Source organism: Thrips palmi, unplaced genomic scaffold (genome assembly GCF_012932325.1).
Source record: "Thrips palmi isolate BJ-2018 unplaced genomic scaffold, TpBJ-2018v1 HiC_scaffold_7, whole genome shotgun sequence".
Lineage (NCBI taxonomy): Eukaryota > Metazoa > Arthropoda > Insecta > Thysanoptera > Thripidae > Thrips > Thrips palmi.
The window spans coordinates 4,480,994-4,503,592 of NW_023144634.1; the positions used below are offsets into that span (position 1 = coordinate 4,480,994).

Below are 22,599 nucleotides of genomic sequence, written 5' to 3' on the forward strand. Positions count from 1 at the left end.
CGGGGAGGCAGACTTGTTGGACTTCCCTCTGTGGCAGCTGGCGCAGGTGGCGGGTTGTGTTCGAACACTTTACAGCAGCTGTCCTCGACATAGTCATCGAGCAGTCGTTAATGTTTTGATGGTGATGAGGGCGTGTGAAGGTACCGATTGCTGACGTGGGAGTTAGGGGGGGGGGGCGCTGTAGAAAGGGTGGCCTACATCTCAGGCGCACCGATCGAATGAAAGGCTAGTCTTCCAGCAGAAAATTGTGACAGTTAAGTTACAGTTCCTCGGACAAGCCCGAGTGAGGAAGGGAAGCGAAAATAAAACCTAAACCTTTTATCCTCAAATTTTGGTGAGATAATCGCAATTTTGTTCGATACAGAGCCTTACCGCTGGCGGCGCCCAGGGTTGGTTTTGCAAGTCCATTTCCCCTTCGTGGCTCTGGCCCTCCAATCGGGAAGGAAGCGATGTCTTATGTCTTATGGATGGCGCTAGGTGCTAGGCACTCAGGCGCGTACTAAGGCGGGATAGGGGTCACACACAGGTCGTGACCCCACACCCCTCCAAACTTAAATGTACGCAACCCACGGAACAACGCGCCCGAATGTAGGCATGCAACCACTGAACTTAGGCGCCCAGTACAATCCTCCTAGGTAGGCATCAACGTCAACCCGCCTGGCAAAAATGTGCCCGAGGCAAATCCGGGCATGCGCCTGCTTGCCGCCACCTGGCGCACAACCTTGAGTTGAGGCAGGTGCGGTCGGGACAGCACAGCCGAGCGGTTTGTCGCTCTGATTCTCTCGCACCGTGATGGAGAGCTCCATGGGTGCGACAGAGACACAGCGTCTCTTTTCGCCGCAAACGCTGCCCTCATCTCACGCCGTCACGTTCCGCACCGCCACGCCCCAACTCACGAGATCTCGCCAAGCATCCCGCAAATTGTGTGAGAATCGTTAATTTCCTGGTCGCTCCGTCGCAGTGGAAGCGAGACAGAATTCGCCAAAAAGGTGCTGTGGTGATGTGTCCGCGCTCCGGTTGGCTCCCGGCGAGGACCAGACGAACCAGGGTAGGAGTTGAAAAGTAGCCTCGTCTCGAGCCCCTTGGCTGGCAGGCTAGGAAACGGAAACTTGTCCGAAGAGAGGCTTGAGAGACGACGAGAGACGTGTGACCACCGACCCGGGAGACGTGTGAACAAACAGTGGGAAATCAGAAACAGTGGCGTGTTGCTCGAAGTGTGAAGAATGTCAGGACACGTTAGATGAAATAACTCGTTTGTTATGCGGTGGACTTCGAACAGAACGCGTCTGAAATGGCTGTCAACCTATTCAAAGTGGTTTTAGTTGTAATTCACGTGATCTTCGACATTTATGCCGAGGCCCGGCGCCTTTTTCGCTATGCTATCCAGTATTTTGAAGATTTCTGCTTCGGCCCGTGGGGTTTGAAAGCAGAGCTGGACTATGTTCATCGAAATAAGGCGCCTCTAACAAAGCCTATGTCACACATAGCCGTTATCCTGGGCAGTGAAGTGGTTTCGATCAAAGACATTGTGAGGATTGCCCTGTGGAGTCATGCTGCAGGAGCTTCATATGTCAGCTTTTACGATCATTCAGGTGAGTTTGAAGCTGGGGAACATTAATTTTCTTTGACTTTAAAAGTTCAAATGATTCCGACGGCTAGGAGGGCCAGGGGCGTACCCGCTTGCCTGACGGCTTGTAGGTTATGTTCCCCTCTCCCTAGGTTGTGAAGGTACCTTTGTTGATTCCCAAGATCCGGTCTGTGTCAGTAAATATGTCAGAAACGCAAGTTGTTACACATTTGCTCCGTTTTTTTCCCGAACGTCACGTCTTAAGCTAAATATATAACTGCTGAAATTAAGTTTTGCTAGTTTCAAGGGTGGATCGTTATATCAAATTACTTCTTTTTTGCGTGTTCTGTTCTATTAAAACTTGCTGCTCATTAATGCCTTTCTTAACTTCGAGTTTTTTATTATGTTTTATTTCTGTTGAAATCGCATTGCTATTATGATGTAACGTCCTACCAGATTTGCTCGTCAAAATGGCGTTGTTTTATATTTTCCTTTATGAATAAACCGACTATTTTCATCAACAGGTAAATTGAAAAAGTGTAAATCTGCATTGGATGAGGCGTTAACATCAGAATGTCAACCTAAGAGCCATATCCCCAGAACAAATGGTTATAAAAATGGTATGTTTGGTATTACTTACGTCGTTTGCTTCTTGATCTTGTTTGAACACTGCTCATATTGTTGATTTTGGTTTCAGGAATTGCAGGCAAGCAATATCCCCACGTCATGTTGTTCGATATAACTGATGGCAAAGCAGGTATAGCAAGAATAGCCAGGGAGCTGTGCGAGAAAGCTCTTGCCAAAGAAATAACACACAATGATATAAACCTTAAATTCCTTAATGAAATTGTCCTAAGAGAAGCAGGTGTTCCAGAACCTGAACTGGGAATCTATTGTGGTGATATTTGCTCCACCTATGGGTTCTTGCCTTGGCATTCAAGAATTACTGAGTTTCTGTGAGTACTTCTTTGTTTATTCTCTGCTTGTTTATTATATATCTAGACCAAGGCAACACACCTGTTCTGACAGCCATCTGATGTAAGACAATTTTTCTCTTTTCTAGACCCATCAGTAGTCATCATAATGTGTCAGTGCGGACCTTTGTCTCTGTTCTTAGAAGATTTAACAAATGTGAGCAGAGACTAGGAACATAAGTCTTCTAAAAAACATGACCTGCTGTGTGTTAGAGGCTTTCAAAGACTGAAGTACATATGCCCAATTCTGAGCTGTCTTCACAGACTATGGTTTTTGTTTCCCCAATCAAAAATTGCCTTTTTCAGAACACAGGTTTCTCATGGTTATGTATTGTTTCTCTCTTTTATTCTTTGTTAGACTAGATTATATACAACTGTGTGCTTCCAAAATATTTATTTATTTGATTGCTGTTTGTTGGTTAATTTGAAGAATTTGGAGTTGTGTGATTTCTAACTCATAGCTTAAACATTTATGAAGGAGTATAAGAGGAAGTAATTTGTAAGAAGTAAAATGAATTTTATGCTTTTATGGGCAAGCTTTTGCAATAAGAAGTGGCATGTTTCTCCCTTAAGTCGCAAAAGTGACTGTGGTATTGTACCCAATTATTTTCTTCCATGCAGTTTTTTTGTAAGTTCCTGTTGATTGGATTTCTTCAGTTTGCACCAATCACATTTGGAATCCTGGGTCGTTTTTATTTTAAATAATTAACTGGTATTGCCTATTAATTTTCATGGTTTGCTTTCTGCAGCTTTAAAAGTTGGGTCTGTCCAATATATTGTCCCCCTCTTCTAATCATTCATGAAATCAAAATATATTAGCCATACAATTTGAAAGACACAAATCTTGTGTCTGCATCAAAGTTTTGAAAGATGTTTTGTTTTCAAGATCTTGTACAATTTTTGTTAATAGCTCCCCAAAATAGGGTAGAAATGGTCTCTTGCCGCTTCTGCTTTCCGCCTTTTCTGTCAGCAACCACAATATTTCTGAACAAATGTATTCAAATGACAACAAAAAGGTTCTCGTGTTGATCAAGATAGAAGATATGTTACCATCACATTCCAGGTCATCATTTCTGTAATAATAATACTGAATAAATGATCATGTTAATTGTTTTTAATTTGTGAGTTGATACTCTGAAAATGCCATACCATTCAGCTCCTTTAGTCTGTGTATTTTGTTCCGGATGGGGGCTGTCTGTGCCCAAAGATAGTCATGTTCACAGTGCCTTCTGCACAAGTTTTGCATAATGACCCTAGTGCTATCAGCACTACAAGCAACGTCGGCCGATTATTTCTGCTTGCGTGTGCTTTTGCCGGCAAAACGGCAACGAAGACCAAGCAGAGCTTACTTTTTCCCATTCTATCGCCCAAGCAAAGCCACTTTCTAACAGAAGTAGAATTATTTCTGAAATAATTTTGCCCCTGTCCTCTGCCCATCTCAGGGTTCAATTTCAGTGTAACAAGCATATTTGTGGGCGTTATTGATTGAGACAGGATGAGAAAGAAAAAAACTGAAGGGAGGGGGGACATAAAGGGTTTTATGTGGGGGTTGGACAGCTTAAAGAAAAAGATCGGTAAAGTAGGGAAATCCTCCAAAGGTGGCAGTGGTACAGTAGTGAGTGGACTTGGACAGGAGGACTCGGTGGACCCCACCCCGAAGGCATCACCCGAAGTTCCTCTTCGGGCTTCGGGCGCAGTCGGGTGGTGCTTGATGTGTTGCCTACCCGTGATGTGACGGGCGGCAACGGCAAGCAGAAAAGATCGCTGGTTGTATTTCTTTTTCGAAGTATGACAGAAATTTTGCGAATGACAATTTAACTTAAACCTGCAAGGGAAGAAAGGCAGCAAAATGAGTCGCGTACCTAATGATGAGGCGGTGCAACTCACCAATGACGACGCAACAGAGTGCAAACAATCAGCTGTTCAGCTAGGTTATTGGCAGGATCCTTACCTGTTTTATTTTGCTCGATCAGCTGAACGAAAGCCACCAGAAATAAATAGGGGCTACTTTGCTCGGAAAAGAGGTATTGAACTACTCGTCGAAAAGTTTCTCAAGGTAATGGAGTCATGGTTTGATAAATGCAATATTTTCTGTTAGGGTATGTGCTATTTTTCTGTTAGTCTTGGGCTATGTTCAGCTTTGTTGAATGAAATTATTTTTTCTTCAGGATACTAATCTGGGTTTAATGTTTCACTTTTTAGCTTACAAACTGCCAGTGCCAAATTGTTAACATGGGCGCTGGATTTGATACATTGTACTGGCGACTCCAAGATGCTGGGAAAGCTGTTACCAAGTTGATTGATTTGGACTTTCCAAATGTCACTGCAAGGAAATGTCATTTCATCAAACGCCACAAACCTCTCATGGATAAACTTAATCTAGGAGGCAAGTGCTTACGATGCATTATGAACACAGTATCCGTTAAAATATTTGAATGAAACGATATTAATACAGCATCTTTTTCGCCATTTTAGATGGGAAATCATTCACAGGTGTAACAGACCTCCATGCGGGGAACTACCATATTGTTGGTGTTGATCTAAGACAGCGTTCAGAATTCATTTCTGCCTTACAACAATGCGAAATAGACTTTTCTCTGCCCACATTATTTCTCGCAGAGTGTGTTTTAGTTTACATTGAAAGTGCGTTTGTTGATGAAGATTTGAAATGGATATCATCCAATTTTGAATCTGTTGCTTTCATTAACTATGAGCAGGTAATTTAAAAGTAAATTAACCAGATGTGTTTGTAGGAACTCTGTTTTTAATTTCATGGTAAATTTGCTGAATGTTGTTGCAGATTAATATGAATGATCGATTTGGAGAAGTTATGAAACAGAACTTGCGTCTGCGGCAGTGTTCCTTAAGCGGTGTTGCTGCTTGCCAAAACTTGGATTCTCAACGTAAAAGGTATATCATGTCAACCCAAACAGACTGTAGGTAATGAACTGTTGACTAATTTTGAGCAATCTCTATAATAGGTTTACAGACAACAACTGGGATGGATCACAGGCATGGGATATGGTTGAAGTATATGAAAGTATACCTGCAATTGAAAGGCAACGAATTGAAAAAATTGAATTCCTGGATGAACAAGAGCTGCTGCTGCAACTGTTTCAACACTACTGCATCTGTGTGGGATGGAAAGGAGCGAAACTTAGTCAAGTAAACTTTGATGGATGAAGAGGTCACCTATTCATTTATCTGGTCAGTCTTTTTAAGTCATCTACCAAGTCTTTTTTGTTATAGAATTGAGTTACAACCCAAAACCTACATAGAATGGTTTGTTTAACTGTTCAGATTTTGAACCATTTTCGATCTTCAGAATTGTGAAATGTTATTTGATCTTGTCTAGATTTACTTTCTTCATTGACTGATTGCAAATACTAAGTGTGATAATTGTCTGTTGTACTCTTTGTAAGTTTTGTGATTAATGTAGCCTACTTTTCAAAGCCAGTATTTTTGTTTCCTTCAGTGTTTACTAGTTTATTTGTTGATACCCATTGAAAGGAAGTGTACTTAAATTCAAGAATCATGTAAGCAATATTTCTCAATGAGTGTAATGTAGGGGAAGTAGGACTAGAAAAATCACATCATAGGACTTCGCTTTTTTTTAAGTTTTATTGTTTACTTTTGCCTTATTTAGGCTGATGGAAATTCTGAAAGACACTAAGAAATAATGCCATTATCCACCAATGGCGATTTTATTGAAGTCTATTATATTTCTTCAGAGAGCATTATTTTTACCTTAACATGTGATAAGGTTTTCTGAGTTAAAATGTGTTAGCGAAGAAGTCTAATAACAGACATGTTAATTTAGAGTATCTTTGCTTATCTGACTCTGATCCTCCTGTGCTTATACGTTTTAACTATCTGCACATTACTTATAAATTTGCCTTAGACTAGAAACATGCTTCCACATGTCTTTCATGTATAAATAAAAGAAAAACCATCTTACATGTATTTTTTTTTCATTCAATTCTGTTACAAAACATTCTTAAAATATCACATATAAATACTAGTTTAAACCTTTGTGCAACAAGTTCATTACATTAAAAACATGTCTAAATCACAATCTTGTTTTTCTCTTTAGCTTCATTCTAGGAACTAGAGTTAGTGAAATTGTATGTAACTTAAAGGAATGGTAGCAGTCAAAATTTTCATTGTTGGCTGTTATTCAAATTAGCTTTGTGCTTTTCATTTTCTAGGAACCATTGACGTTTCCCCACTGCAAACTCGAGCCAATAATCTGCAACCAAAACAAAGCCAGTTGAAAATATCTTAAGGTATTGCTTTGGAAGTGTTATTGAGAGAGCATATTTTTAAAATTATCAGACCAACCTTTCAGTTCCTGCAAAGTTCCACAAGTGCCACCATACTCTTCTGGAAGGATTGATGGAGAAACTACTTTATGCAGTGAGCTTATACTCTTTCCATGCACATGGACCTGAAAAAGGTAAGAATAAGTCAGGAATTGAATTTTGCCTCACAAACATGCAAATGTTTCCAGAGACTTACTCTTTTCTTTAGTTTGTCATTCATAAATTTTCTGAATATATTTAAAACAACATTAACATAAACTGGTGCATTTATAAAGTCCATGCTCCTCGTGCGGACTGGATAGCAGTCCTGAAATCGTTAAACATTTCAATAGTGATGTTGGAGTCATACATTTCTATGTCATATAACCACAGTGAATATACCTGCCATGCATGGACAGCTTTTTTAATTAAAGGAGGGGTAAGGTGTAAAGCATGCCCTAGAGATACACCACTCAGATCAACAACAGCAAACACTCCATAAATTGACATGATTTCGTCAGTCTCTAATAGCAGATCGACTAGCATTTTGCCAATTTTGAAGACATCGGACTGTTTGTGCTTATAGGGATCGTGAATTGCCGCTCTTATTAGTACAATGGTCCGTCCTTCAGCATCCTTCTTTCGCAGTGGCAAAAACACCCTGTAAGAGCATTTCAGTATCAGTTTAAAGTAAAAGTATTTCCTGAAAATATCTATCACAGCGATGTAGCATCAATATAAATATTCTTACCCCATCTTTAGAAGGTCCATTAAGGCAGGGAGAGTTGGATCCCGTTGGTGAAACCATTCCGGGACTCTGCTCCGCATTTCGTAGTAGTTTGTGATCTTGCGCCGAGCGCGGTCCTGCTTGTACTTGCAACCCCTCAGGAAGCAGGTGAGGCTCCAGTCATCTAGAAAACACCAATTGGATATGAGTCCTGTTTGTGGGAGTCTGCCGAGGCAGGTGTGGGGAGGCTGGCCGACTGACCGGTGCGGGCGTTGAGATGCGGCTGCGTGTGCAGCCACTGCCGCAGCTCCTCCACGGCGGCCGCGCGCTGGTCCTCGTCCTCGGGCTCGTTGAGGTGCTGCTCGGCGTGCCGCAGCGCCTGTCCCAGCAGCACCTCGTCTGCCTCGGCGCTGCCCGCCCCCGCGCTGTACGCCAGCGTCGGCTTGGGCCTGGGCATGCTGCGCTGAGAAAGAGAGCGGGGACCAGCTGGGACCCACAGGGCCGGCCGAGTAGCGTCAACGGAGTGGCAACGGACGCCTGGAGCAGGACACAACACAGGAGTAAAGCAGTGCAGTGGAGTGGAAGAGGCGTCGCGGGGCGGCGTGGGGAGGGGCGAGGCGTTTGATTAGATAAGCAGAAAGTGGCATGGCACTAGTCCCACGCTCGCCCACTACAGACTCGGTCCCGGTTCTCTCTGCCCCGCCGTCTGGGGCTGCTTCGCTGCTTGGGGCTAGAGGCCCTCGACCTCCATTCGATCTCCACTCCACAGGCGTGACGCGCGTCGCGGTGACTGGCGGTGACCCACCGCGACACTAGAGTTCCATGTTCCCTAGCTATCCTCGTCGCACCACTGTCGGGCCCATGGCGGCCCATGGCCAGGCGACCCGGGGAAGCGCGCCCGTCGTTCTCCACCTCGGACGCATCCGCCTGGCTCTGCCTGGGGCAAGTGGGTAATTGCACTCTTATACTGCGCGCCTGGCTCGGCTCGGCGGCTCCGCTCTCGGCCTATGCGAACTAGGTCGGAATGGGCGGGTCGAAAAGCCCCAAGTTCCCAAGAAAGTAGTTTGGGACTTCCCTAGCGTGAGGGAGGCGTTAGGCTGCACTCTTGGTAGGGAGCAGAATTGTTCCGGGAGGACAGGAATGAGAAGTAAAAGATACTGAAAGTTTGATTCACCATACAGCTGGAATTCCCTTACACTGCAGCCAAATGTTGTTAACTGCATAATGGCATCAGGGGGAAACCAGACACTTAACTACGGGCTGGCTACAATTGGGGGGGGGGGGGGGTAAAATGCCAATAGAGTAATACCTCTTTTGTGCTTTGGTTGCATATGGCAAAAATTTTAATTCTTTACAACACAAAATACGTAAGGACATAAATGTGACAGCTGCAGTAGCAAATGGGAAAACTTTACACAGACAAAGCAAATAGAACTGATTTATAAATCATTAGATCATTTCAGTTCCGAAGAAAAAAATGTACACTGATTGAAATGTTGTTTCTTAATCGTTCACTCCAAATTATAGTCGAGTAATCATCTATCGATAGAACTACCCTCAAAACCATTTGTGAAGGCCCTTTCAAAGGTGCTATTTTTCTCCTCCTCTCTCTACATAAATTTCATTCAACAAGGGAACGCTCGTAAAAAGAATAAACAACTACAATTTTTTAAAAGACAGGTTGCTGACTGAAGTGCTACTTGGCACAGGTTAAGAAGTATGTCACAGAGCCCGAAGTTCTCTCAGTCCCTTGTACGTGGGCTAATATTCTAATTTTCAGGAAAGGCGCTCAGCACATTATAGGTGGAACGGCGGAGTTGATTCATGTTCGGCCCATAACTTACGTCCTGCGGCACTGTCGTCTGGTCCTTTGATATTTCTTCCTTTTTATTTACAAACAATAATGTTTCTAAAATTGCCGCCAGGTGGCGCTAGATGATCTATAGGTAAAAGCATTGCCAACACTAGAAGCGAAGTAGTGGTTGTGTTACTATATATTCTGTGAATACATGTCGCCGTCGCTGAGTCTTGTTTTCTTTTAAAACTTCATCTTTATATTTTGATTTAATTTTTCAGTTGTTATCATTTGTACACTGAGTTAAATATTTTGTTATTTTGTTATTCTGTTGGTGCTATATTGCTTGGCTAGTCGTCGGTGTGAATTTGAGATGCGAGCAGAACCCAAAATATTGTCGTGTATGTTATTTTGAAAAAAATTTCCGTCCACTATGGACGAAACCGACGAAACAATGAAGCCCTCTTCAAAAAATACATCAGAAAGCATTTCTGGAATTTTTAAAGATTTTACTTGTAGAGTTTGTCTCTATAGACATGAAGATAATTTAGAAATTTCAGATCATTTGGACACTTTTGTTGAGTACATTTCAAAGCATCTATGTTTCCAGGTAATTGCTTGCTGTTATTTGCAACCTATTTTGTCTTCACTTTTTTTTAAATTTTTTCCGTTGCCATTTCAAATTTATTGCAAGTCTATAGTGTTTGTGTGAGGTTAGGCACCTGCTGTGTGTACTTCAGCTCGATTTGTTTGTGTGTTTCTCAGGTTGGCTCCGAAGACAAGTTTCCCATGTGGATATGCAAATTTTGCCAACAATCTCTTCAGTCATTCCACAAGTTTTATGTCAAAGTTTCACAGATTCAGGAAAGCTTTACAAATTTAATATCAGTGTTAAAAGAATCACCGAGAAAGTTGGATGAATCCCCAACGTTAGATGCAGAATTTGATGCCATTGACTTGACCATTGGTTTCCATAGAGGAAAATCACAGCAGTCTGTTAAAAAGCTGAAAGAAATTTCACCTCGAACGATAAGCACCAGAAGTAGTTCAAAGATGGCAAAAAGCCCAATTTATAGCAAAAATTGTACACTGGATCTGAGTAAAAAGAAAAACGAAAAGGAACTACAAAAGATTGTTGAAATTGACAATAGCCATCCCTGTGAAGGCAATGATGATGTATTGAATTATCAAAGTGGCATTGAAAATAACAGTGTTTCTAATACTCAAGACTCAAAGGATTCTAAGGAGTTGATTATGCTGGAAACAGCTGGAAGTTCAGAGATCCCTTCTAAACGAGGGAAGAGCAATAAAGATGATGACTTAAGCTCTTTGGAGGTAAGAAATCATTTTATTCCAAGTACAAATGCTGCATGAAGTGGTTCCATACTAAAGTTGATGTTCTTTTTTTCTATCCTAACTATCCAATATTTTACAGGACCAAGACTGGGTGGGCCAAGGACTTACTTTTGACATTGGTTCGGATGACTCCGCTGATGATACTTGGAAACCAGCTGGTAAGAGTAAAAGAAAGATTGGTTCTGAGGACTTTTGCAGTGACGATACTTGGAAGCCAGCTGTTAAGAGTAGAAGAAAGAAATCTGATGAACAAAGTGTGGAAGATACTTCCAACCAATTAGAAACTTGTGATGATGACAAGGATATTTCAGATGAGGATGTTGATGCTGTTAATCCAAAAGCCAAGAAATGTAAGATTAATTAATAGATTGTAAAGCCATGCCAGTTAATCTGTTTTTGTCTCACGTTTCCTTCACTTTCATCCTCAGCTAAATTAAAAATAACAGCAACACATGGAACTGGTCCTAAGCCCAAATTGACTCCTGAAGTAAAAAGAATCATGCGGGAGGAAATAAATGCTAAATTTGTTGAGTTTTACGGCATTTCATGTGATATTTGTGTTAAAGATGTCAGAGAAAACTCCCTACCAATTGAACCTGCTAAGTTTGATTCGTTTGTCGCTCTTTGTGATCACATGAAAGCTGAACACAACGTTCGAGGGTATGTTAAATGTTGCAATTGTACTATGCGTGATAAGAAGCGGGCTGAGAGGCACATGCTACTCCACACTCAGCCAGGATCTATCTTCAAGTAGGTATTATACTACAGCTTTTCCTTAATAATGTTTTCATGAGATGTATGCATTACATTTATTTGATTCATTTCAGGTGTAATATTTGTGGGAAACAACTTTCAACTCAGCAGAGTTTTAGATCCCACATTTTACTTCACCTGCCAGATAATGAGCGACCCTTTCAGTGCAGTCAGTGTGACCGAGGGTTTGCTACCAAGCCTGACTTAACCCTTCATGAACGTCAGCACTTGCCTGAGGATGAAAGACTCACTTGTACTTGTGACATCTGTGGAAGCAGGTAAAAACTTTGACTTATTGTTTTCTCAAACACTTTGTGATTCCTGTTTACGTATTTTAATGTATCTCTCTAACTTTGTTTAAGGTTTGGTTATGAAAGTGGTTTGTTATTACACAAGCAACGTGTGCATGGAAATAATCGGCCATACTTATGCGATCTTTGTGCAAAGAGCTTCAAAAGTCGATGTGACATGGAACGTCATAAAGCTCAGACTCATGGAGAAGTGAAACGTGAACAGTGTCAAGAATGTGGCAAATGGTAGTATGCTCTCTCTGTTTCTGTTTAGGATAAGCTTGAAAGGTTCAGATGAACTTATCCTTGTTCTTCTTTGTCCATCTAAAAATTTCAGGTTCAAAGGGAAAAGTATTCTGAAAACACACATGCGTCAGCATTCGGGTGCACATTTCCCATGTGAACATTGTGATAAAACATATTCTGTACGCTCTTCTTGGAAAGCTCATCAGTTAACTCACTCAACTGAAAAAACACATATTTGCCCTGTCTGTAACAAGGCATTCAAGCTACCTGGTACATTGAAGGTATGTGTGGCAAATTTTCTTTTCATGCTTTTATTTCTGCTGGTGTTTGGTCAACTTTTTCCAAATTCTATGTTACTGTATTTGAATTTCACTCTCCATTTCATGAATATTAACTAGCATGATTTAATTGATGTGTGTATTTGATCATTTACAGATGCATTTAAATCAGCATACAGGAGAACACCCGTACTCCTGTCCTTTCTGTCCCAAAACTTTTGCCAGCTCAGGTAATTACTACACTCATAGGAAAAGGATGCACCCTGAAGAAGTTGCTTTATTGAAGAAGAACCATGAAGCTGCACTTGCTGCGAATGGACTGCCACCTCCTCCTCCGGGTCCACCAGTAGTACCTCAGAGTTTATCAGAAGCTATTGAACAGACAAAGCAAAAGGTTGCAGCCCAAGGGATAACCATTCCTATAGTTGATGAAAACATTACGTCCCTTAATGCTGATGTACTGTCAAATGATATTGAAGATTCTGATGTTGTTCCACCTTCAGCCACCATTTTAACAGAAAAAAGTGTTCTTACTAATGCTGTTATCATGTCATCTGGTTCTGTGCCGGACGTAAATTTTCTTGTGGCTAATGGTTTGAGAATAGTTCGTATAATTTCTCCAGAAGGCACTACTAAATATTCATTAGGGAGAAAAGGCGAAGACACATTAAACTTGGCCCAATCACAACTGTCTTTGGGCCCTCAATTAATCCAGGTCGATTCTGGCATTACACAGGAGAATAATGACCCTGAAGAAAGTGGAATGCCTTTTTCAGTTCTCTAAGTTGTTTATCTCCAGACTGTTTTTAATTTACCTAACAGAAGCATGATAGGCCTACTATCATAATAGTTTTTAAATAAGAACTGTATGAGAAGTAATAAGGAAAGACTCGATAGCAGGTATGCTATTTATGATGTTATGATTCAATAAAAAAAAGGTTGCCCCACCAGCCAGTAAATGGTGTTTCTTATTCTCCGAATTGATCCAGTTTGAAGAACACTCGGGCCGAAATATTAGAAGCTGTTTGTAAAAAGGACTTTGAAAGGAAAAAACTTGGGTTAAAATAGGAGAGGGGTCTTCAAAATCAAAACAAAGCTTGTATTTTATTTATATTTATTAAAATATTTTTTAATCATATAAATAACACTTTGCATGAATTGTGCGAAACATTCGCAGACATCATGGGCTGATCTGTCCTATCAAAGCAGACATATCAATCGGTAACGCACAAGCTGGGCAAGAGCACATCTGGCATGAGGTATGTTTAATTACATGGAATCCTAATCAACAGAGGAGGAGTAAATTTTGCTTCCAATATATTTTTGCTTTTAACATTCAATTATGTATCACCGGTATCTAAAAGAACGGGTACGGCGGCTCATCAATTACACAGCTAACTTCTGTAGTCTATGTTCTGAAATATTAAATTATTTTTCACTGGTAGAGATTTACATTATTTTATTTTAAAAAAGGATAATTTTTACATGTTTTTGCAAACGAAAAGTAAAATTCATTTCAATGTTTAAGATTTGCAGCGATTTCTAAAACAAAATCTTGGATAAAAATTATCACGGCTAGTCAGCCTGCCGAACACATATATCCTTAAACTTATTGGTAACACACACTTACTAATACAACACAGGAAGATACAAAGCGTTTGCTTTCATGGAGGTTGCAACACCTGCCATGACCTTTTAATTTGATAGGTTTGCAGAACCAATCACAGACAATTAAGACATGAGCAATTCTTGCGCCCTCAAAAAAACACACTTACCCTCACACACATAAAAATACAAGCATAATATTCCTACAATTTTTTACACAACATAATCTTCATTGGTTCGCAATCAGTTTTAGAAAAAGCCTGGAGAATGCAAGTTGGATGGAAATCAGACTAATCATGCTAGAAGTGCTGCTGTTATGCATAACTGCTTCTAAAAGGCGCATTAAAGTCTTGAAGATGTACCAGGAATGGGCACATTAATATCACTATTCTCATTCCTATTTGCTCACATACAAATTTATACACACAGACACACACACACACACACATACATTCACACAATGATACAGTCACACATGCATTTTTCTTACAAAGACGCTTGGGGCAATAGACAGTGTTTCCTCAACAAGTACCCCAAGCGAGACCACTATAATTCTAGATATGCCTGGGAGGCGGAACCGAAACTGGGACGAGATCTCAACGTTGGAGTGTCGTCTCAATCTCGGCATGTCAGACTGTGACTTTGCCCCCTTGCACTTCTCCAGAATCAGGAAACTTACAATAAATTTATTAAATCTAGGCTGATTTAAATATACAGTGGCTCAGCAGGTACCATGGCCATGAGAGGCATGTATCAAGGATTGGCCAGCCAGAGATGAGACTGGACTGTTTTTGTAACATTTGTATTGGCACTAGTTTCATGCTGTGGGTTTGAAACGAGCAGCGAGGTATACATTTGTTGACAGTGTACTAAACATATGTTGAAAAAGTACAAATTTAAAAGCAAATCTACCAAAAATTACAAAATAAACAAAAAAAGAAAGGAAAACTGGGCTCAAATTCGAAATAAATAAAAATATGGCTATTCGAATTGAATTAATTCCTAGGGTGCCTCAATAAAAGACCGTGACAAAGAAGCCCAGAAAATAACTTACGCTCCTCATCTTGAAGGAAAACAAGCAACCACAGTTTCAGTGACAGACAAAGAAGGCGGCCGCCGCGTGTACTACAGCAGTTCACCAAGCTGCTTGTTCGGCCCTTGGCGATTTTCTTTTTTTTTTTTAATTTGGAGGAAAGAAGAGGGAAAGCGAGTCCATTAGTCGGTGCCGATGTCGTTGTCCACGCGCGAGTTCCTCACGCCAGACTTGCCGGTCCAGGGGTACACGTCGGGGCAGGGCTGGCACGTCCTCATGTACCGCACGCCGGACTTGTGCCACAGGTTGCACACCTTGGGGTTGTTGCAGCGTCGGGGCCGGTCCTGGAAGCACGCAACAAAATGATAGAAAACGGGTGGGGGTCCTGGAATAGTCACTACTCTAGGACTCTAGGGTCGACCTGGCGGGCTGCACCGGACAGCTCCGCGAGAAGGCGCCTGCGAACTCGGGGGTAGGCTGCCCGCCGCACACGCGTGCGCGACGGCGCGGGGTGGGGCCTACCTGCCAGGCGCTGACCGAGGACGAAGACTCACCTGGTAGTTGCACTGGAAGGGCTGGAAGTTGTTGAGGCGGCTGATGGGGGTGGGGTCGCGCACCCATTGCAGGGCCTGCCAGTTGGTCACGAGCCAGACGTCGTTCATGGAGACGAGGGTGTCGAGGAAGGCGATGAAGCCCTCCTTGTGGTGGGGCTGCGTGAACCAGGCGGCGTGGTAGAACAGGCCGAAGGGCGCGCGGTTCGTCGTGTAGTGGCGCTCGAAGTTCTTGATGAGCATCTTGTAGACGCCGTCGGACGTGGGCGGGTTGGAGCACGCGTCTCCCATGGAGCAGCGGCCGCCGTTCAGGTCGGTCCACATGACCATGGGCACTTCCCAGACACCTGGCAAGGGAGGGAACGGAGGCATTTAGCATTGTGGTGCTCTGTTGCTTTTCTTTTCGAAAACATAGACAAACGGTTAAGCAATTCAGGGGAAAAAACAACATACCTGGGTAAGACCTGGTCGGGCAAGGGGGGATCATGCAGTCGTGGAAGAGCTTGTAGTCCAAAGTGTAGGGCCAGCTAGGGGGCTTGTTCTCGTACACGGGCATGGAGGAGTCGTAGGTGAAGTTGGAATCGTACAACATCTTGAACATCTTGTTGCCACCGACCTGACGACGAAAGCGTACAGGTTTGAAAACCTCAGCTGATCGCTCAAGTAGTTGCATTCGATGAACATTTGTTTCCACTCACGGCGAGGAAGGGGGCTCGCATGCCACGGATGTCCTCCTGCTTGACGCCTCCATAGGCGGCCAGAATCTCACGCTGTCCTGCCACTTCCTTGGTCCATTTCTTCTGGGAGAACTGCTCACCGAAGCTGTGCCTGGAAGCGTACGGCGGGGAGAGTTTTAGTCCGTTCACTGGGAGCGCCGGGCCCCGATCATCAAAGCCTTGCATTCTATCAATAGTAAATAGCGAAATGGTGGCGGCCATAGCGTTATTCGAAAATTAGCAAATCAATTCCGTAGAAATGGAAAATAGTTGGTAGCGAGCAAGCTTTAAACTCGAAGAAGTATCGCTCTCGGCGAAGCACTGCCTGCGTCTCAGCAAGCTTCTGCATTATTTACAGTCGAAAGAACGGAACGAACATGGCCTTGAAAGAGGTGCTCTGGGGCGCCACCGCATTCCATGCAGCACAATCACAATCAAGTGACGCCCGAGAGCACCGACCGAGTGCAACACCCCCCCGGAAAGATTCAGAACGAGAAGAAACACGCCTCTCCGTTCCACATGGACAGACAGGACAAGAATGGCGGGGGGGTGAGTGGGTGACGGCGGAGAGGGTGGCGCTATGGTACTGATGACGGGTTTGGTGCGAGATGACGGATGACGGTGCATGATGGTGCATTACTAGATGACGCGGTGCATGGCCATGCCATGGCTGCGGCGACGACGGCGACGGACTTACGATACGGAGTGCGAGGCGATCTCGTGGCCCGTCGCGTACAGGCTCTGCACCTGTCCGTAGTCCGTCCATTCGTGAGACACGTAGAAGGTGGCGGCGATGGGGCAGCCGTTGGGGTTGGTGCGGCCCTTCTCGAACAAGTCCGCGTAGAGGCCCTTGTTCAGGTCGTTGACGGAGTCGTCGAAGGTGAGCAGCACGATCTGGGGCACCTCCTCGGGGAGCAGGTCACCTGTATGGCGCCGCCGCACAGGCCAGCGGGTGGGGATGGGTGGGGTGAAGGATGATTCGGGGGTCGGTTCAAAGAGGGGGTGAAAATCGCGGAAATGTTGGGTGGAGATAATTTCGGGGGGAAAACGAGCAGAGATTCGAGGGGGGGGGATGAGTTTGGTGGCGCGACAACGGTGGCCGAAGAGGACAGGAAAAAGGAAACAAAAAATATCCAAGTATGAGCGAGAGCGAGCAAAGATATGGCGCCACACACGTGAACAGGACAGCTCCAGCACCGTCAACACATTCCAGAAAACACACAGACACACGTGTTCGTGCAAGCAGCAGGCAGTAAACATGGTCCCGTTCAGAGCAGAGTTCAAGTCAGGCACGGCCCCCGCAAGGCCGCGCAAGGCTTCGCAAGGCGCACGAAGGGCAGCATGGCGTAGCGTAGCCTGGCGTAGCGCAGCCAATGGGAGCCACGGAGGGCCGCACTTACGACACTGAGTGTGAGGCCATCTCGTGGCCGTCCGCGTACAGGCTCTGCACCTGACCGTAGTCCGTCCACTCGTGAGACACGTAGAAGGTGGCGGCGATGGGGCAGCCGTTGGGGTTGGTGCGGCCCTTCTCAAACAAGTCTTGGTACAGTCCCTTGTTCAAGTCGTTGACGGCGTCGTCGAACGTAAGCAGTACGATCTGGGGCACCTGCTCCGGCTCCAGGTCGCCTACAGAGTCAGCAACATGGGTTTTACTTCCCGTTCAACACGTCCTGGGTCCGCTGCTTGACAGCGTGTAAGGGTACCGAGCGACGAATCCGGATTCCTGGCCGTTTTCAAAACCCGAACCGGTTTCTATTGTCGGCCGAGTTAATCGTATCGGTTTGAACGAAACACGTGGCATTATTTCAAAATTTGTTGCCGGCATTCTAAAGGCGCTTCTACCGAGGGGGTACCAATTGGTAAATTTCGTGTCAGCCGGATAACGGATAATCCGGATTACTCACGGATTACCTTCGGTTTACATCAAAATTGTTCCTGGGTTACCTTTGGCTCACAGTATTTCCTCGGACTACCTCAAAATTTACCCGGTTTACCCCGAATTGCCTCAAAATATCAGGTCATCCGGATTAACGATTACCAATTTGCCGTCAGCCGGACTACCGAATTCATTACCCTATCGTCACAGCACGTGATATAAAACATATCATATTCCTTAAAATAAAACAGGAGGCTGCAAGAGACGGTGTGTTACGCGCAGTGGAGGGCGAAAACCAAACTTGAGTAGTTCGAAATGATAGCATGCAACAACGAGAGAGTGACGCACCGGGAATGTCCTTGCCGCCGCAGTTGCAGTCGGGGAGGAGGCACACGTCCTTGCGGCACTTGGCGGCAGACTTGTCCGGCGTGGGGGTGGGGTACACGGACTCGGGCCTGCAACACGGAGTTTGTTAGCGAAGCCCGCGGTTCACCACACCGCGCCCTCAGCTCCTCGGCCTACTTCACCTGGAGGGAGGGTACTTGTAGATGTCGATGAACTCCTGCGCCTTGGACACGATGGCAGTGGACGGCTTGAGGGTGGGGCGGGACCCGCGCCTGCAACACAGGGACAGGGTTGCCGATCTAGAGAGCGAGGCCCACGTAGCCAATCACGCACTTTGAGATGCCGCGACCCTGCTTGTTGAATGTTCGTCTGGCGTGTCACAGTCGGTCTGAGGTTTGGCTGGTTTCACTGGTTTGGCTGGCGCCGGGGACTTCCCTCGCACCTCGGCTCTTCCTCCAGAAACACCCACGTGGTTAATCCCGACAGTGTTAATCCTGACAGCAGCGTCTTCCAGGGTCAACGCATTGACGCCGGAAGACGACGCCGACGTGACTCCGTCGCTGTTTCTTGCCGACGTGCAACAGCACTGACTTTTGGTTAAAACGGAACGAGGGAACATGCTGGCCAAGGAGCAGCTGCTATGCGAGTTCGAGATTCCATGCAGTGAGGCGAGAGAATCGATGCAAGGCGGAACAAAACCTCGGACGAGGTGCACACTTACTTACAGCAATTCTCTTTCCACAGCGAGGAAATTGTAGGTCCAAACGGCGCGCGTTTAATTTATCCACAAAGTTGAACATCGAACCATTTTTGTTTCCTCGGGTGCCATGCTGGGCACCTAATCGGCCCCGCTCGCCGCTCACCGAACTGCTGAGCGAAATCAGCGAACAAAAGCCCCGATTTTTCGAAATACTCACGCGACGGACGACGGGGTGCCTCTGTTTCCGGTCTCGGGGACGCTGGCGGTGGTGAAGGTGGCCTTGCCTCTGCCCCTGACGCTGCCCCTGCGCACACCGCAACCCGCACGTCAGCGCACAGCCTTCGCTCCTTGCTCCTCAAAATCAAACTACACTTGTTTCTTTCCTAAAGTGAGTTTTCTTTTTCAATACTTTATTTTTGCATCCCCCTCTTGCCTTATCGAAATTACTGTATGAAAATTCTTTATTTTTGAGCTATGGAGAGACATGGAGCAGAGAAGCAACTGAAGGCTGATCTGACGAGAGAAAGGCTATCAAGAATGATGACATTTCTGCCGGTAAACCTTTACGTTTACACATTTTCCACGTTTGACACACAAGCATTTCATGCAAGCTTTTTCGGGTTGAAGAAAGTTCTTATATTTTCATTTTCTTTAGAATTTTCAAATAATCATGAAGATAAAAAAAAGTTTACACTTTCATACAAATTTCAGGAGTTATTGTTACTGTTACACAAAAAAACACTTCATCACTCAATTATCCCACATGCTACCTACGCACTGTTAGGAGACACTCGAGTGTCAAAAAGTTAGCATGCTGAAAAAAAGTCCACAAACATCAGAGTATCAGAAGCAGATCCAAACATAATAAATAGAGTGCATTGATGATTATGTTCTAGGAGGTGGATGGTTAGTTGCCACCAGCTACACAAGATGGTGCATTGTGCAAATTCAAAAAGAACGACAGAGCTAAAAATAAAAGTACAACAACTGGTGGACCAAAATACAGTGCAACAAGAAATGCCATACGGGTGCGATAAGTGTGACAATGAGTTATGCAAACGTTGAAAAAAAACCTCTCAAGCACGATTCATGCATGGGGTGACTGGATGGATGAAGTGACTTTCACAATGAACCCAACTAAATACAAAATAATTCTGTTTCAAAAGGGACTTTTTACAAATTGTCTTAAAAATTGCAAGACATTTTGAAATTATAAATAGTAAATAGTTGGGTCCCATGTGTTAAATCAAGGAGGTGGACGTAGTGATGCCAGCAAATTAAAGATATGTTTTAGCTATTTTCCTGTTACAGTATTTGTCGTGAAACTTGCTGGCACCACGCGGTCAGGCGCCTTAGGTGGTCAAAGTTGCAGTCCAAAAATTTGTCAATAGGTTTGAAGTTTGCTTCATTGGTGTCCTCCACAGAGTCGTCAAGGTCCCCGTCAGTTGAAAACTTCAGCAGTGTCTGTCCCTGGAAAACACTTTTCACCAATTACACTTTACACTCGAGTTGGTCCATTTTCCTGTAAACGAGCAAAATGTTCCACTCAAGTCAGTCATTGTCAGCTCAACCGTTCTGTGTACAATTGAAAAAAAAACTGGGGTGGGGGTAGGGACTAGAAACCAGAACCAGAAACAACAATTTTTAATATAAAACGCACACGGACAGGTTAGAGACAGGATGACATTTCTTTAGTGGATACCGGTGGTGCTGTGTAGTGAGACAGATAGACTTGAGTGTCCGGTGGGGCCGGTGGGTATTCGACGAAGGGGCATAGAGGGCACAGGGGTTGTGGGGTCTAGCGTAGTGAAGCCTGACCGTGTCAGAAGGGACAGGAGAGGAAAAGAAGGTAAAAGTCCAGAGGAGGAAGCCATCCCCAAATGACACGAAATAAAAACCACTGCATGCAGATTAGACATTTCAAATGAAGAAGTGACAGGAGCGGCACCGAAGGTCGTTAGTTCAAGGAACAATGTTAATCAGAAGAGCTGTTAATTGAGAGGAGGGCCAAGGCTCATACCTCGAAATACCAGGAGTCGACAGACTATCTGGGGAGGCTGTAGTAGGCCTTAGTCTGTCGTAAAAGAAACACATACTTATTTCAGTTGTCTTGTTCACAATCCGCTTCCACTTTCGAAAAATGATTGTACTAAATGACAAGCGAAGCTACTGAAAGGATAGATTCAAGTGATGAGCAGCTGCTCCTGATAGGTGAGAAATTTATTTCACTACCCCCAGAAAGAACAGGTCCACTTGCTACCTTCAGTACTGCAATCAGAGGCAACAATAGAAAAGTGCCCATGCCTCGCGTATAAACAACATGCCATTGCGGTAACAATATTTCATGGAAAGTGAACTGTCTTTCAGAATAGATGTCATTATTTTTTAACCGTGCGTACCTTAGCACTGTATCCTTCGCCTCCGGTGCGCCCGGAGTCTCACTACCCTCCTGGTCCTTCCTAACGGGGTGGCTGAGGGTCGAGTTAGTGACGGAGTAGTCAGCCGCATTCTCAACCGTAGCCCGGAACAGGGGGACGCTCGGGTTGGAGGAGGCGTCAGAGGGGTTTTCGTCAGAGGGAGAGACCTCGTTCTCGTGCGAGGTGGAGGTGGGGATGGAGGGACTGGGGGCAGAGCTGAGCCCGGTGTGCCCAGTGTGCGCGCGGTAGTGGGCGCGGGGGGAGTAGGTGGTTGCCGGCGGCTCGGTGCGGCTGGCGGTGACGATCCTGGCCGGCGCCCTGGCCTTGGGGTGGTACGTGGTGCTGGGGAACCTGGGCGACTCCGTGCTGGTGGTGGGCCTCGCAGCCGGCCGAACGCGTGGCCTCGGGAGGTCCTCGTCGTCCTCGTCGCTGCTCACCGACGGCGTGTACCTCTGAACGACGGGCTCTACGGGCGCCGCCGTGGTGCTGACGTACCGGGCGGGCTCTTGCTCGTCGTCCTGGGCCGTCTCCGTCGTCGAGGGCCGCACTCGGCGGGGTGCGCCCCGGGCGAACGTGGGCTCTGCGCCGTCCACCGGCCTGGCCAAGGGCCTTCTTGGGCGGGGCGCGGGCGCCGCGTCTTCCTGGGCGGCGTCGGCGGCCAACGGGGACAACGTGGACCTCGGGCGGTATCGCACTACGACGCGCTTCCTGCCCGGCAGCGTGGACGGCCTGTACGTCCTGGGGACGACGTTCTCCTGCAGGGGCGCGTCCGTCTTGACGGGGAGCCTGTGGTTCGTCGCGCGCTGCGTCGTTGGCGGCGGCGGGGTGGTGGTCGTCGTGGTGGTCGTCGTGGTGGGCTCTTCCGTGGTGGGCGGGACTCGCGCTGCGACGGGCCGCAGGGCCTGCTCCGTGGTGGGCTGGTGCGCTGGCCGGCGGGTGGGCGTCTCCTCGTCGTCGTAGTCCTGCTCCGCGGAGTAGTGGACGGAGCCGCGGTGGCGCACGCCACTGGGCGTGTGCACGAAGGCGTCGTCGTAGGAGACCTCGTTGCGCACGGTGGGCGTGCGGAACA

The 22,599-nt window shown here is 45.5% G+C and overlaps 5 protein-coding genes across 5 annotated transcripts in view; 3 read left to right on the forward strand and 2 right to left on the reverse strand.

Annotated features, from left to right (window-relative positions):
• Positions 1-1,093: 1,093 nt before the first annotated feature.
• Positions 1,094-3,267, forward strand: LOC117652640 (dehydrodolichyl diphosphate synthase complex subunit nus1). The gene is made up of 4 exons (XM_034397718.1): positions 1,094-1,592; positions 2,092-2,187; positions 2,265-2,523; positions 2,631-3,267. Exons 1-4 carry the CDS (start codon positions 1,292-1,294, stop codon positions 2,719-2,721), a joined length of 747 nt encoding a protein of 248 aa, XP_034253609.1. The 5' UTR covers positions 1,094-1,291; the 3' UTR covers positions 2,722-3,267.
• An 880-nt stretch (positions 3,268-4,147) lies between these two features.
• Positions 4,148-6,498, forward strand: LOC117652638 (leucine carboxyl methyltransferase 1). The gene is made up of 5 exons (XM_034397715.1): positions 4,148-4,597; positions 4,744-4,927; positions 5,017-5,258; positions 5,342-5,451; positions 5,523-6,498. Exons 1-5 carry the CDS (start codon positions 4,391-4,393, stop codon positions 5,722-5,724), a joined length of 945 nt encoding a protein of 314 aa, XP_034253606.1. The 5' UTR covers positions 4,148-4,390; the 3' UTR covers positions 5,725-6,498.
• Positions 6,496-9,525, reverse strand: LOC117652639 (retinol-binding protein pinta). The gene is made up of 7 exons (XM_034397716.1): positions 9,414-9,525; positions 7,831-8,106; positions 7,594-7,753; positions 7,245-7,503; positions 7,060-7,170; positions 6,883-6,988; positions 6,496-6,790 (listed from the first exon to the last, which is right to left on the reverse strand). The coding sequence occupies exons 2-7, from the start codon at positions 8,024-8,026 to the stop codon at positions 6,702-6,704; spliced, it is 921 nt and encodes a 306-aa protein (XP_034253607.1). The 5' UTR covers positions 8,027-8,106; positions 9,414-9,525; the 3' UTR covers positions 6,496-6,701.
• Positions 9,526-9,621: 96 nt separating this feature from the next.
• Positions 9,622-13,246, forward strand: LOC117652635 (GDNF-inducible zinc finger protein 1-like). The gene is made up of 8 exons (XM_034397704.1): positions 9,622-9,974; positions 10,130-10,699; positions 10,800-11,070; positions 11,149-11,470; positions 11,548-11,751; positions 11,836-12,009; positions 12,101-12,290; positions 12,445-13,246. Exons 1-8 carry the CDS (start codon positions 9,798-9,800, stop codon positions 13,069-13,071), a joined length of 2,535 nt encoding a protein of 844 aa, XP_034253595.1. The 5' UTR covers positions 9,622-9,797; the 3' UTR covers positions 13,072-13,246.
• Positions 13,247-15,074: 1,828 nt separating this feature from the next.
• The window catches only part of LOC117652726, a 40,636-nt gene continuing 33,111 nt past the window's right edge, over positions 15,075-22,599 (reverse strand). The window contains exons 14-21 of the mRNA XM_034397818.1: positions 19,331-19,417; positions 18,596-18,685; positions 18,417-18,523; positions 17,593-17,818; positions 16,175-16,304; positions 15,930-16,092; positions 15,480-15,823; positions 15,075-15,269 (exon numbers count right to left, since the gene is read on the reverse strand). Coding sequence (XP_034253709.1) covers positions 15,108-15,269; positions 15,480-15,823; positions 15,930-16,092; positions 16,175-16,304; positions 17,593-17,818; positions 18,417-18,523; positions 18,596-18,685; positions 19,331-19,417 — 1,309 coding nt within the window. The 3' untranslated portion in view covers positions 15,075-15,107. The remainder of the gene's footprint in view (positions 15,270-15,479; positions 15,824-15,929; positions 16,093-16,174; positions 16,305-17,592; positions 17,819-18,416; positions 18,524-18,595; positions 18,686-19,330; positions 19,418-22,599) is intronic.